At 40.5% G+C, this 14,355-nt stretch overlaps 1 protein-coding gene across 2 annotated transcripts; it reads left to right on the forward strand.

The window, feature by feature from the left end:
* Positions 1-546: 546 nt before the first annotated feature.
* ALKBH7 (alkB homolog 7) lies at positions 547-14,064 on the forward strand. 2 transcript variants are annotated; one of them, XM_083352819.1, is made up of 4 exons: positions 547-1,097; positions 4,947-5,120; positions 12,132-12,256; positions 13,461-14,064. In XM_083352819.1, the coding sequence occupies exons 1-4, from the start codon at positions 822-824 to the stop codon at positions 13,594-13,596; spliced, it is 711 nt and encodes a 236-aa protein (XP_083208945.1). In that variant the 5' UTR covers positions 547-821; the 3' UTR covers positions 13,597-14,064. The 2 variants fall into 2 exon arrangements, with proteins under 2 accessions (XP_083208945.1, XP_083208946.1); XM_083352820.1 differs by having other exon boundaries at positions 13,367-13,478.
* Positions 14,065-14,355: the final 291 nt, after the last annotated feature.

The raw sequence follows: 14,355 nt of genomic DNA on the forward strand, positions 1-14,355 counted from the left end.
AGATAATTGCAAAATCCCTGCCATTCAATATACAGCTTGAACCTCTGTGTTTTCCTACAAAATAAGACTGCTCAAAGAGGTGATTACCAAAGGCTTAATTAACCTTTTTTTAAAAAAAACACAACTGAATCCAATTTATGTCTTATCACAGTAGGTTAAAATGACACTGCCCAGTTTACAGTTAAGTGTATCATGTGAACATATCTGTGACTCCTATATTACTGGATAAGTACAGGTAGTCCTTGACTTACAGCAGTTCACTGAGTGACCGTTCAAAGTTACAATGGCACTCACACTTATGACTGTCAAATGATTTACATTCAGATGTTTGACAACTGACACATTTATGACGGTTTCAGTGTCCCAGAGTCATGTGATCCCCTTTTGCATCCTTCTGACAAGTTAATGGGGAAGCCAGATTCACTTAACAAACATGTCACTAACTTAACAACTGCAGTGATTCACTTAACAAATGTGGTAAAAAAAAGTCATAAAATGGGGCAAGACTCACTTTTTTCACTTAGCAACATAAATTTTGGGCTCAATTGTGATGGCAAGCTGAGGGCTACCGAGATCTCTAATTGTTCTAAGTGCCAGGATGACTAGGCCAATTACCGTCTCTTCATGTGACGTGTAAACACCATCACAGATAACTTTCCAGCCGCTCTTCCGACTCCAGGTAAGAAAGGCACCTTGAAGTGTGTTTTGCGCCACGTGGGCTCCTTTGCTTTTACGCCAAAGCAGAACGTCAGTATGCAAATGAACGGAGGTCGGCCCATCATGCACTGCGGGCGCTTTAATTTCCCGGTGCCCTACCTGCGATGCCGGCGCGCGGTCAGATTGCCGGGCGACGGTTGCTGCGTCTTCTGTCGCGACCCGCGCCAGCGCCTCGGGCCTTCTGCGCGGCGGAGGAGGCGCAGCTGCGGCCCTTGCCGGCCGAGGTCCGCGCGTCGAGCGAGGCGCTCTGGCGAAAGCTGCAGGCCGGCGGCGCTTCGGTGACGCCGGACTTCATTAGCGAGGAAGAGGAGGCGTTGCTGGCTCGGGAGCTGGAACCGCAGCTGCGCCGACACCGCTATCAAGACGAGCATTGGGACGGGGTGGGTGGCTCTGCGTGGCTTGGAGGAAAATTCAGTGGGGCTCCTTGTCCCGATATTGACGCTGAAGTGTGGTTGGCTTAAGGATCGGCTTCGTGTTTTGTGTGAGCCTCCTTACTGACCCTTGCGCCGTTTATGAGTGCAGTGGCTTATTCAACAAATCAGTTATCGGAATGTTTCAAGCTTCCTAGTTTAGAACATATGTGGAGAGAGCAAGTAGAGCCAGGGGTCTTCAAACTCGGCCCTTTTATGATTCATGGACTTCAACTCCCAGAATTTCTCAGCCAGCATGCCTGGCTGAGGAATTCTGGGAGTTGAAGTCCATGAGTCATAAAAGGGCCGAGTTTGAAGACCCCTGAAGTAGACTTTAATGGATCTTATTAAGCGCGCATAGGGGTTCCCAAATTAACCACACGTTGTGGGCTTACACAGCATACTGTAGTAAACCACAAACAAGCCTTTTGGATTACTTTGCCCAATACATTAGGTTAAAATAATGTTAGCTAGTTTGTGGTTTATTGTGCCTTGTGAAGATGATGAATATTGGGTATTGTCATAAGATGGGAAGATGGGCATTCTAGTTTTTGTAAGAAGGGACAATATTACTATGTGGAACAACATAAAGGAGATATCTTGACCTCCCTATTTAAAAATAGTGTGCTTTGTATCCCAAATATGATACAAACTGTTGTACTCTACTATTATATAGCCATTCTAGCCTGATATTGTTTTTACTTGTTTCTTTTCTCACTGGAAATGGTAGGATTGATAGTCTGGGCATGAATACTTCCTCTGAATTTTGATTTCTTGCATTCGTCTGCTACTGGCTGCTGTTGGGTGAAGCTACTGAAAGCTATTTGCTTCCATTGGTAATATGCTAATAAGCATGTCTTTGATGCTGGTTGTTATGATGCTACAGCAGGAAAATGCATATGTTGTGGGCTTCTCAAGGGTTTCTGATTATTATGCTGGGAGACTGCACTCATCATTATGTAAGTTTTTAATTTTGCCTGAATTATCATTTGTGCCTAAGACATGGACAATATAAATAACAGTTTACTTAAGGTTCAGTAATTCAGAATAATCATAAATATATCATCCTGATATTGTGCTGTTTGTGGATTAGAAATATAAGTATCCACTGAACAAGGTTGGGATATGACAGTTGCAGCCAATCTTGCCTACATGGTAGGTTTTTTCATTACTTGATTAGTGTTGGATAAAATTATATATTTTTCATTTAAATATCCTTTTAATGAATTTGTAAACTCAAGTATGTGTTTAGACAATGAATAAAATTTTAACTTGAAGTATTCTTAGCCTACCTTAATGTTTATTTCATGTATCCTTTTTATGTGAAGTATTTTGAACATACAAACCAAGCAGTTTTATGCAAACTATTAAATAAAATATATCTAGGCTATATCTTACTGGTGTGAACTAGCTCTTTACTAATAAATCAGGATGTGAATATTAGATCCCTTGTATTAAATTCCTTTATTGAAACTCATTGTGTTCCTTCATTTGCAAATAAATGCACAGATCAGTTCTTTAATCTGTACTCTCCCTTTCCTCTCATCTCCTACCCAGTGCTTTTTTTGTAAAAGAAAAAGGTGCCGGAACTCACACATGTCATACAACCCGCCTTGCCTATCCTACAAGGTTCCATCCAAAAAAGGTGCCGGAACTCCGTTCTGAGCGTTCTATGAGAAAAAAAGCCCTGATCCTACCCAACTTTTCTCTTCATAATAAAAACAGCTTTTTTAATGATTCAATAATACATGAGTCTGTACTGTAATCATTTATTGTAATACTATGTCCATTTCTTACAAACCATATATTTGTTGGCATTTGATCAATCAAACCTGATAGTTTTGGTGCAGTTTATTTCTATAGCAAGGACTGTTCTTTTCTATATTACCTAACTACTGGGTAAAGATGAAATAAAACCTGTTGGTTCATGGAAAATCCCGTCCTTGACTGAGTTCACACATGCTAAATTATGGTTTGTTTAGAAATAAGTTAATAAAGCTGCAGTTGTTTGGGTTTGTTTAACATAATAAGCCACGTTAAGCAAAGCCAAACCACAGTATAGTGGGATGGGTGACCCCAGAATGTTAGATGAATGCTATCAAGTTGTCCACATTTCACATCTTTCTTTAGAATAAGATGGTACCATATTTTCAAACTGATTACTCAGTATTTGATTATGAGGTGTTTCAATTGAAATATGTATGTGAGGCAATGTAAAAAGGTTATTGATGATATTTGGTGTTTTATCATTGATTAGCATGAGATTCTTTTCCCCCCAATATTTTATTAATTTTTTATAGTCACAGATCCTTAATATTTTATCAGCAACATATTGTCTGGGTTCCAATGTTTAGTTTATTAATACATGTTAAACTCCTTTCTACCTCGTTTTTCTAGCCATTGATAAAATGTATCCCAATCTATAGTAATCTGAATCTTCTTTCTCTTTCATTTTTAGAGTCAGTCTGTCCATTTTTGCACAATCTAAAATTTTCTTAATTATCTCTTCCTCTGCTGGTAATTCTTCATCCTTCCAATGTTGAGCAAAGACAATTCTCGCTGCAGTTAATACACGTAACATTAAATATTCACATCCCTTCTCATAATTTCCTACAATTATACCTAACAAAAATAATTCTGGCTTAAAATCTATGTGTTTTTTAGTCATTTTCTCTAACCGTATATGTATTCTTGACCAAAATCTTTTGGCTTTAGGGCATGTCCACCAAAGATGATGATATGTGCCTGGTTTTTGTCTACATCTCCAACAATTGCTAGACATATTTTTAAACATTTTCGCTAACCTCACAGGTATTAAGTGCCATCTGTAGAACATTTTGTATAGGTTTTCTTCGTAAGTCACCACCTTTGTATTTTAGAATTTATTTCCCAAAGACTTTGCCAGTTTTCTAACTATGTTATCCCCAAAGTTTTTTGCCCATGTTATCATTGTTTCTTTAACTTGTTCCTCTTCCATCTTTAAACTTAACATATACTTATACAGTTTCTTGATCAATTTTTCATCTGATGTCAATAATATCTGGTCAAATTCTATCAGTTCTTTATAAAATCCAGATATTTTAGCATCTTTTTCATATCTCATTTGAATTTGCAAGTGTGGCCACCATGACACTCTTTTAGTTCTTGTCTGGGTTTTAGTTTCCCTTTCAGTATTCAAAATGTCTTTATAGGCCACAATTTTCTCATAGTTAATTAAGTATGGGTGAACAAATGGTTCCATTGTTGAAGCCATCCAGATATTTTCATGTAGATTTTTGCTTTTACTTTTTCCCATTCTAGAAGAACTGTGTTTCTTGTGTAGTGGTTTTGAAAGTATGTATTTTATTCTTCCAATACCATGAGAAGGCATGCCATCCGAGTTGTAGGTCATGCCCCTCTAAGTATAGTAATCTTTTATCTCTAAGAACTATCCATTCTTTTAACCAAGTTAATACAGATGCTTGATAATATAAAGCCCAATCTGGCAGGCCAAATCCTCCATTTTATTTTGCTTCTTGCAGCATTTTCAATCTAATTCTAGCTTTTTTTCCTTGCCAAATAATTTTCAAAATCAGTGTATTGAATTCATTAAAAAAATTCCCCCCAGTTTTATAGGTATTTAATTATGAGGTGTTTCAACTGAAATATGTATGCGAGGCAATGTAAAAAGGTTATCCATGACATTTCGTGTTTTACCACAGTGATTAGCATGAAATTCTGTAGTCATCACAGGAGTGCATATATATGGGTGATCAAACATGTAGATAGCTATCTCATTTTCTTTCTGGATATTCATGCCATCTCTTTTCATTCTTGTAGGCTATTCATAAGTATCGGGAGACAGAAAAATCATACTGGAGCAAAGAGTGTCATGAGATCTTACAACGAGTCCGGAGTACTGCTTTTCCCCCAGGAGTACCACAGCTCACTCAAGTCCATGTCCTGGATTTGGATAAAACTGGCTACATAAAGCCTCATGTAGACAGTGTCAAGGTAAGATAGCATAGAATCTACAGATGACTAGAAAGTGTTCTTTTGTAGTTTTTCTGGTAGTTTCATAGAATTGCATGAGGGACCTTGGAGGAAGACTTGATAAGTTGTGGCACATACAATAAAACCTTTTTATTGCGATTTATTTGTTAAGAAGAAATTCTCATTGGGAAAAGGTGAATCGTTTACTTTTGGGAAAGTTATATAATATGAGTGTTTTGGCTGAATTTCTGGAACTTCCTCTAATATCAAGGGTCAAACATTTTTTTTCTGTAACCCTAGTACAGGCCTTTTCAACCAATGGTACGCATACCTGGCAGGTGGTACGCAACCCCTAGCCAACTATAGCGGGGGAGGGAACGAGCTAAAGCAGTGCTGCACAGGCCTGGAGGAGATCAGCTGGAGCTTCAGGGCTCAGCAGAAACCCTAGGAACTGCCCTTGCGTCTGCATGCTGGTTGGAGCTTCCGGCGCACCCGGAAGAGAAGAGGAGGAGGAGGGCAGAGAGAGGAGAAACTATAAAAGGAGCAGGTTTTCACAGGAGAAGGAGAGGAAAAAAACACGGAGGAAGAGAGAGAAGAAGCTTTTATTGGTGAAGTGGTAGAGAGAGGGGCTTTTGCGAGCAAAGGGTGAGTAAGTGAGAGAGAGGCTTTTGCGAGCAAAGTGAGTGAGTGAGCAAGCGAAAGGCTTTTGCAAGCAGAGAGAGAGTGAGAGGCTTTTGCAAGCAAAGAGTAAGGGAGGGAGGGAGAGAGCGAAAGGCTTTTGCGAGCAGAGTGAGTGAGCAATAGGCTTTTGCGAGCAAAGCATGAAAGGGAAAAGTGAGGGGGAGAAGGCAAAAAGAAGAAAAGGCATTGACTTCTGACTTCCTCTGTTGCAGTAGAATGAAGCATTAACATTGAATCTCAACTTTTCATTTTTCCATAATAAGCATTAACATTGAATCTCAACTTTTTATTTTTCCATGATATTATAAACTAGCCATTTCTACAACAACAAATTAATCTAACCTTTAAAGCCCAACTCCCCCCCTTTTTTTTAGTCATCAAGTTTTTCACACCTTGCTAAGCACTGTTGGTACTCGAACATTGTCATGTCCTAAAAGTGGTATAATATGTGAAAAGGTTGAAAAGCCCTGCCCTAGTAGACTTCAGCATAAGCAAGCCTGTTTTCCCTGAAGGATATATAGGCATCTGTCCTTTGAGAAGAAACACCTGAGATGCCATTGCTGCCATTTTAATCCTAGTAGTCAATGCAGGACTGAATGATATATACTTGCTGTCCTTATTTTAATGTCTTCTAGATGCATTGGACTTTAGTTCTTATAATCTCTGGCCAGCATCAATATAGCTTGACCTCATCAGGTTGGAAGATTATTTCATAAATTTGCTTGGCAATGGCAAAGTGTATTCTAACCTTGATCAAAATGAAGACAGCAGCAGTTTTAGAAATTAATCAGATTAAGCAAGAAGAGATCCCAGAAACGAGCTTTAAGTTGAAGAGATGATTCTTGAAGGTGGTGCAAGAATCCATTAATTTTTAGCAGTGTCCTTAAATTCAGTTTGTCTATGGAGAGTCTCAGTCATCCAGACCATGGTTGTCCCAAAGTTTTCAAAGTTAACTGGGCTTTCTTTTTCCTTGAAGACATTTTGCTTCTCATCCAATAAGTTTGTTCAGTTTTGACCAAATGGTGAAGGATGGAAGAATTTATATTCCTTGTGGTCATCTGGTTTATAGCACTGTTTCTGAGAGTCGTTGAGGTCACTTGGAGGTTTATCTGTGCCCTCAAAGTCATTGAAAGGACTATGTTGTAAACAGGAGATAGGTGGTGTTGTACCTCTCCCCCTCTGTTGAGAGAGGGCTGTTCAATCTTAATATAGATGGTGGTTTTTTATTGAATTTTATAGGGTTGGGGATAAAATAGGATCGGGATAGGGAATAAGGTTTAGGATGGGGTAGGATCAGGATTGGGATTAGGACAGAGTTGGAGTCAACATTGGGGTTGTCCCCAAAAAACATTTTCAATCTTTAGCAAACAAGCTATTGTCCAGGTATATATGTTCAATTAACAATAGTTAGTATAGCAATAGATAACTGTGGTAAATGTAATAAACGATAATCAAAACCAGTTAGTCAATACATATCATTATTCTTAATAATGTATATTCAAAATAACATAGCACATTCATTTCTCACTAGTTCGTTTCCCTAAACATTGGTAAAAATTATCCCATGTTCTATAGTAAATATATAGATGGTCTTTTTGACCCATCTTTCAATCCAGTGGCTCTCTCCAGAATGTGGACTTTGCTGTCTTCTAAAGAGTGACCTTTGTCTTTCAACATTGTCTTTACAACACAATCCTTTCTGTAGTTTCAAGAAAGTTCCACACCAATTTGCACTATCCAGGTGGCCCTGAGGGCACAGGTAAACCTCCAAGTGGCCTCAATGACTCTCAGAAAGGGTGCTAACGACCAATGACTGCATGGAATATAAATCCTTCTATCCCCCATTGTTTAGTCAGAACTGAAGAAGTGAAATGTCTTCAAGAAAAAAAACAAAGTCCAGTTGCCTTTTGAAAAAGCACTTTGGGGACTTAAATTCAGATTGCTTTTTAATGAGAAAAGCAGTTGGCTTTGTTATTATATTCATGTATAATATACTAGTGACCCTTAGTTGTTAAGTTTAAGTCCTTCCTGAAGTAGTAAATTTATATTTGGACAATAGAATTTCTACAGGTGAGATTCATGTAAAGAAATGCTTTTCTGTGCAAAACAATGCCCTGAAATGCAGTATTATCTCTGTAAGCGTGAAGGGTTCGAGCTAGTAGTCCTCCTTATATTCCATATCTATTTGTGTATCTACCTCCACAGAATTTGTGAACTTCCATATGCAACTTCAATTTAGTCAGTGTTTTATAAATTTAAACAAATCTCATTGACAACTAGACTCATCCATTCCTGTGTGGATTGATTGTTCTGATAAGGAGATTGTCTAATTGCATAATAAATCAGCTGTCTAGTCCTATACATACCTACACAGAAGTAAGACCCATCTTTGACAGCATGAAATTGAACATTTTAACAACAGAATAATCAGAGAAGCCATTGAGATAGAAAAACGCCCCCACAGCATGAATAAACGAGATGATACCTCTCGTCTACCAGCCATTTGGAAACCCGCCTTGATTGACAGACGAGGCCCAACCACCAAGAATGATACCAGACCCAAACTCATGATAACATCACATGACATCACCACCACACAACCATTCAAAAAGCAAATCCAAACCCACAACGATAAAGACACACAACCACAAAACAGAAACCTAACTACAGCTGCAACATCAGCCACTTTAAACCCCTCCAAACCACACAATAAGCAAACTGACACCCACTATAAAAACATGGCACCACCACAAACACGAAGCCGAACAAAAGCAGCACAACTCACCAGCTCAGGTCTGGAGCTGGCAGCTGAGACCAGCCTATCCACTCAGAACACCCCCCCACCCAATCAGAACACACCCACCATTCAAAACACACTCCCACCCAATCAGAACACACTTGGTCCCCTACCCAATCAGAGCACACCTCCACAGAACACACCCCCTCTGGCAGTTTAAAAAAGAGGAACAAACAGCCACATGCTTCTCCCAGAAGAAGGAAGCTAAAGCCTGATGATGACGGATGGGATTCCGTCGAAACGTTGCGCCTACACCTTTAGTTCTACGCGGGGAAAAACCCGAAAAACCAAGGATCCATATATATATATATATATATATATATATATATATATATATATATATATATATATATATAACCGTATATACTTGAGTATAAGCCGACTCGATTATAAGCCGAGACCCCTAATTTTACCCCCAAAAATTGGAAAAAGTTGGTGACTCGAGTATAAGCCGAGGCTGGGAAATGCAGCAGCTCACGGTAAATTTCAAAAATAAAAATACAGGTAGATAACAATAAAATTGCTTTAATTGAGGCATGTGGAAAAGAGGGTCAACAAAAACAATATATTAGTATATTCAACAAAAACAATATATTATCAGTATATTCAACAAAAACAATATATTATCAGTATATTCAACAAAAACAATATATAATATTAAAGTATTAACAATAACTTTAAATGTACAAAAACCTTAACTCAATAAGCAACCAAGCTAAAACACAAGCATCAAAATCCTTCAAAACTGGATTCCTCCTCCTCATCTGTATCTGCAAACAGAGCTGCAGCTGTAGCTGGTGTGAGGTTATCATCATATACATTGTCACAGAGTTCGCTGTCATCACTATCACAGTTGTCCTCCTCATGCAAAGCAGTGTCTTCACTGCCATCCATAGCATTACTTATGCCACATTTCCTGAAGGCGTGCTTCACCATGTCCTCTGGAATCTCTTCCCATGCATCACGAACCCACTTTGCTATCAGTTCTATGTCAGGCTTCATCATATTTCCACCTTTTGTTAGTCGGGCTTGACCAGATGACATCCATTCGCACCACATCTTTCGCACACGGTCTTTGAAAGGTTTATTTAAACACACATCTAAGGGCTGTAATACAGATGTAAGCCCACCTGGAATAACGGCTAAAGTAACTTGAGAAGACTTTGCCAATGTTTTTATGTCATCAGATGTGTGGGCTCTGAACATATCCCAAACTAGCAATGATGGTTTTTTCTTTAAGGCTGCTCCTGGTCGTCCATTCCAAACTTCTTCCAGCCACTTTTTTGTTCCATCTTCATCCATCCAGCCTTTAACATGTGGGCGCACTGTAATTCGTGGTGGGAATTTGACCTTTTTAGGCAAGGTCTTTCTTTTAAAAATAATGACAGGCCGCAGCTTAGTTCCATTAGCCAAACATGACAGAACAACTGTAAAATGGTTTTTCTCATTACCTGTGGTTCTGAGTAAAACAGTTTTGTCTCCCAAACTTGCCACGGTTCTGTTGCTTGGAAGATCAAAGGTCATAGGTGTTTCATCCATATTCCCAATATCTCCCAGGTCATAGTTATGGATCTTTCTTTGTTTTATGATGAATGAATGGAATGACATCACTTTTTCATCAAGGTCTTTTGGCAACTTCTGTGAAATCTTTGTTCTTTGCCGCAAACATAGGCCATACCTATTCATGAAGCCAGTACACCATCCTGCTGACGCAACAAAATTTTCAATGCCTGGTACTTTTAATTTGTCATCTTTAGCCATTTGAAGGGCACGTAAGCGAATTCCCATGCGTGTTACGCAGTAACCATTTTGACGACACTCCATAACCCATTCATGCAATTCAGTCTCTAGAGCCACATATGGAGTTGTTAAACCACGTCGAGCTTTTTTTGCCTTTGGAATCTTTTCCAACTCAGCTTTCATTTTCCGCCACTCCCTCACTTGTTTTTCATCAACACCAAATTCCCTACTTGCAATACTGTTATTGCTTTTTTCTGCTCTTGACACAACCTTTAGTTTGAAAGCAGCTTCGTATGACCTGCGTCTTTGTTTTGGTGCAGGAGTACTAGAAGTACTGGGCTCCATTGGTGCAGGAGTACTAGAAGTACTGGGCTCCATTGGTGCAGGAGTACTAGAAGTACTGGGTTCCATTTCTAACAGGAATGGGGAGGTCTGCTAGGAAGGCGGCAGTCAAGCGTTGTTTCCCTCCTCGTGGGTGTGTGTGTGGGGGGGGGTGGCAGTCAAGCGTTGTTTCCCTCCTCAGTCAAGCTTGTTTCCCTCCTCGTGCGTGTGTGTATGTGGGGGGAGGGGCTTGTTTCCCTCCTCAGTCAAGCTTGTTTCCCTCCTCCTGCGTGTGTGTGTGTGTGGGGGGGGGGGAGGGGCTTGTTTCCCTCCTCAGTCAAGCTTGTTTCCCTCCTCGTGCGTGTGTGTGTTTGTAGGGGGGGAGGGGCTTGTTTCCCTCCTCAGTCAAGCTTGTTTCCCTCCGTCTCTGTGTGTGTGTGTGTGTGTGTGTGTGTGTGTGTGTGTGTGTGTGGCAGTAAAGCCTTGTTTCCACGTGGGCCCCGGCGACTCCGCTCCCTCCCCTCCCCTCCGGGCCGGGCTTCTCTCCGCCCGTCCGCCCGCTGGCTGGCTGGGCTGCTGCGCCACCGCTGGTCCCGGGCGAGGCAGCGGGCAAGCGAGAGATGGGGGGAGAAGCGCCGGCCGGTGAGTTGGGGGCGGAACGGGCGAGGCAGCGGGCAAGCGAGAGATGGGGGGAGAAGCGCCGGCCGGTGAGTTGGGGGCGGAACGGGCGAGGCAGCGGGCAAGCGAGAGATGGGGGGAGAAGCGCCGGCCGGTGAGTTGGGGGCGGAACGGGCGAGGCAGCGGGCGAGCGAGAGATGGGGGGGAAAGCGGCGGCGGCGGTGAGTTCGCGCCCTCCCGCCCTGCCTGCCCCCTGGCCGGTGCCTTCGCCCCGCAAGCCCCCCCGACTTGCCCAGAGGAAGCGGCGGCGGCGCTGCGGGCCGGGAGGGGGGCGCGGCGGGGGCTGCCCCTCCTGCCGAGGAGCCGAGCCCGGCGGCGTGTGTGTGTGTGTGTGTGTGAGACCCGCAGGAATGGCTAGTTGCGTTTCTCTGTGTGTCAAGCCCCGTGGGCTCGACACACAGGAAGGGGGGGAATGTCGGAATGCCGCTTCCCTACCAGCCATTCCCGTGGGCACGCACGCACAAGGGGGAGAAACAACGCTGGACTGCCGCCAGCTCTGCAAGGCTCTGCCGCTCCCTTCTCTCAGCAGCCTGTTCCGAACGAAGGGACAGTTCTTTTTTTTTTGTTGACTGGAGTATAAGCCGAAGTGGAGTTTTTCAGCCCAAAAAGTGGGCTGAAAAATTCGGCTTATACTCAAGTATATACGGTATATATATATATATATATATATATATATATATATATATATATATATATATATATATATATATATATATATATATATTATGCATAATATTATGTTATAATATTAGTTAATAAGTGATAGAAAATTTGTATTATTCTAGTCCCATAATGTTTATATTTCCTTTTCCTAGTTCTGTGGCTGCACCATTGCAGGCCTGTCCCTCCTGTCTTCAAGTGTAATGCACCTGGTTAGTGAACAGAATCCACAGGACTGGCTGGATCTTCTGCTGGAGCGCCGATCTCTCTATATTCTTAGGTAATAAAAATTGCTTAGTTAAATAATCAGGCTAGGTGACTAGCTTTTTGTTTTCCGGTACTGACTAACTAGATGCTTCTGTGATTGTGGTTTTCAGAGATACACTGTTTCTCTATATGCAGTCCTGTGTAGCTAGTGTATCTAGTAGCCTCTGATAGACTAATTCTTCCATGATAGCCTTCACCATCACTTTTTGGAATGTATTTTATTCCCAAGATCAGTCCTGGATTCAACATATATTCTATGCTGCAACTATTAAGAACACAAATTCTACCTTTTATAGGCTCAAAGTAAACTAATTAAAGAATTCTTTGAGTAATGCCTGCTCCTCCATCAGTTTGAGACATACCGACATTAGATAGAGATTTCAATTAAGAGTAATGAATCAAATGCATTGATTTTTCTCCATAAATATGAGAAATAGTTCCTTCCATTGCCATAGTTGTACATTATCTTATTGAACCTGGCACTCTTCTAATATTTTAGCTTACAACTTCTATCAGCCCTGATACTGACCATATTAGTTATGTTTAATAGGAGCTGTGTTCAGTGAATGCAGCAGGAAAGTGATGTTAAGCATATGGAAAAATGAGCCAATTTATATATATATTATATATAAATAACATTATAATTCTCTATGACAAGTATGCAGCTTCATGAGCCTTGAGCTTGTACACTTCACCTTTCCCTCCTCTGTGAAGGGAGGAGGAGTTTAGAAATGTCTATTTCTTTTATTAATAAATCATGGTACCCTGTTACATCAAAACCTAAGGAACAGTGGTTTGTTAGAATAAAACAAAATCAAGCTGTAATTTAACATTTGGGATTCTTCTGTCAGATTGCAGTTCCCTAACTTTGGAATGTAATAAAAATCTGCTTTGTTCAATAAGAAGGAGATTGTGTTGCTTCCTTGTAGGTGCCTGGTAGTTAAGACTTGTCCATGAAATATCTAATTTGATTATAGCTTACAGAAATTAATGAGGAGCCATAGCTGTACATATACATGAAATAGTCTGGGTATTCACTGTGAGCAGAACTAGAGATACTTTTAAGAATTGCAGAAAGAACTAAGCCAGTGTTTTGTTTCTGAATCATGAGTCTTCTTTTCAGACTCTTAATTGTGCATGGCATCAATTGGGACAAAACTATTTTCCAAGTCACGTTAACTTACTGATGTCTTCTCTAATGTCTTCTTTGAATAAAGAGGGCCCGCTCGTTATGAATTCACTCATGAAATTCTTAAAGATGAGGAGTCCTTTTTCGATGGAAGGAAGGTCGCCAGGGAACGAAGGATCTCTGTCATCTGTCGAAACCTGCCCTTACCATCAGACCCATCCTAGAACTGCCAAGTGATCCTGTGACAGCTAACTGTTGCTCCCGGGTGGAATTTAGTTTGTTGTCCAATTGACGCGGTGGTCTTTCTGAAGAAATTTCTCTGACCTGCTTTCCCGCAGAACTTGGTTTTCTGTCCAACAGTAAACGATGGAAGTGTTCCTCCATGCCGTCAAGGGAGCCTAAAAGTGTACATCGTCTAAGAAAGTGTTCTGCCTCTCACACTTAACAGGCAGGAAGAAGGAAATATGCCACAATTTGGCCAATTAGACCTAACTAAAATGAACCACAACACTGCTAATCTCAGGGAACAACATTTTTTTTCCTATAATGTGTGTTGCTGCAAACATAGATGGGAAGAAATTAAGAATTGAAATGTACAGGTTTATTTTTAGGGGATTATCAGTATATTGTAATTTTTAAATTATCCTTTAATTGCTTTTCCAGTTACTGAACTATTAAACATTGTTCTCTTCTCTGCTCATTATTTAGTATCACACCTGCTGAGCCTCAAAATAGTGTTCTCCAGTGCTATTAATTCTTTCTAAAAGAGGTTGGCTGAAAAAAGAGAATTACATCTTTGATGCTTGTGGCTATCAAATATTTATGTAGATGAGAGCAGGCCCTAAGCTAATTGCACTATTATTTTTTTATAAATGTGTTGCCAATTTTTTGAATGGTAAAAAAAATACTCGAATTTTGAATTTTCTCACGATGCTGAAACTGAATATGTTATTATTTCTGTGAATTAAATAATGTCAAAATGA

Source organism: Vipera ursinii, assembly GCF_947247035.1.
Source record: "Vipera ursinii genome assembly, chromosome: 2".
In the NCBI taxonomy this organism is placed as follows: Eukaryota; Metazoa; Chordata; class Lepidosauria; order Squamata; family Viperidae; genus Vipera; species Vipera ursinii.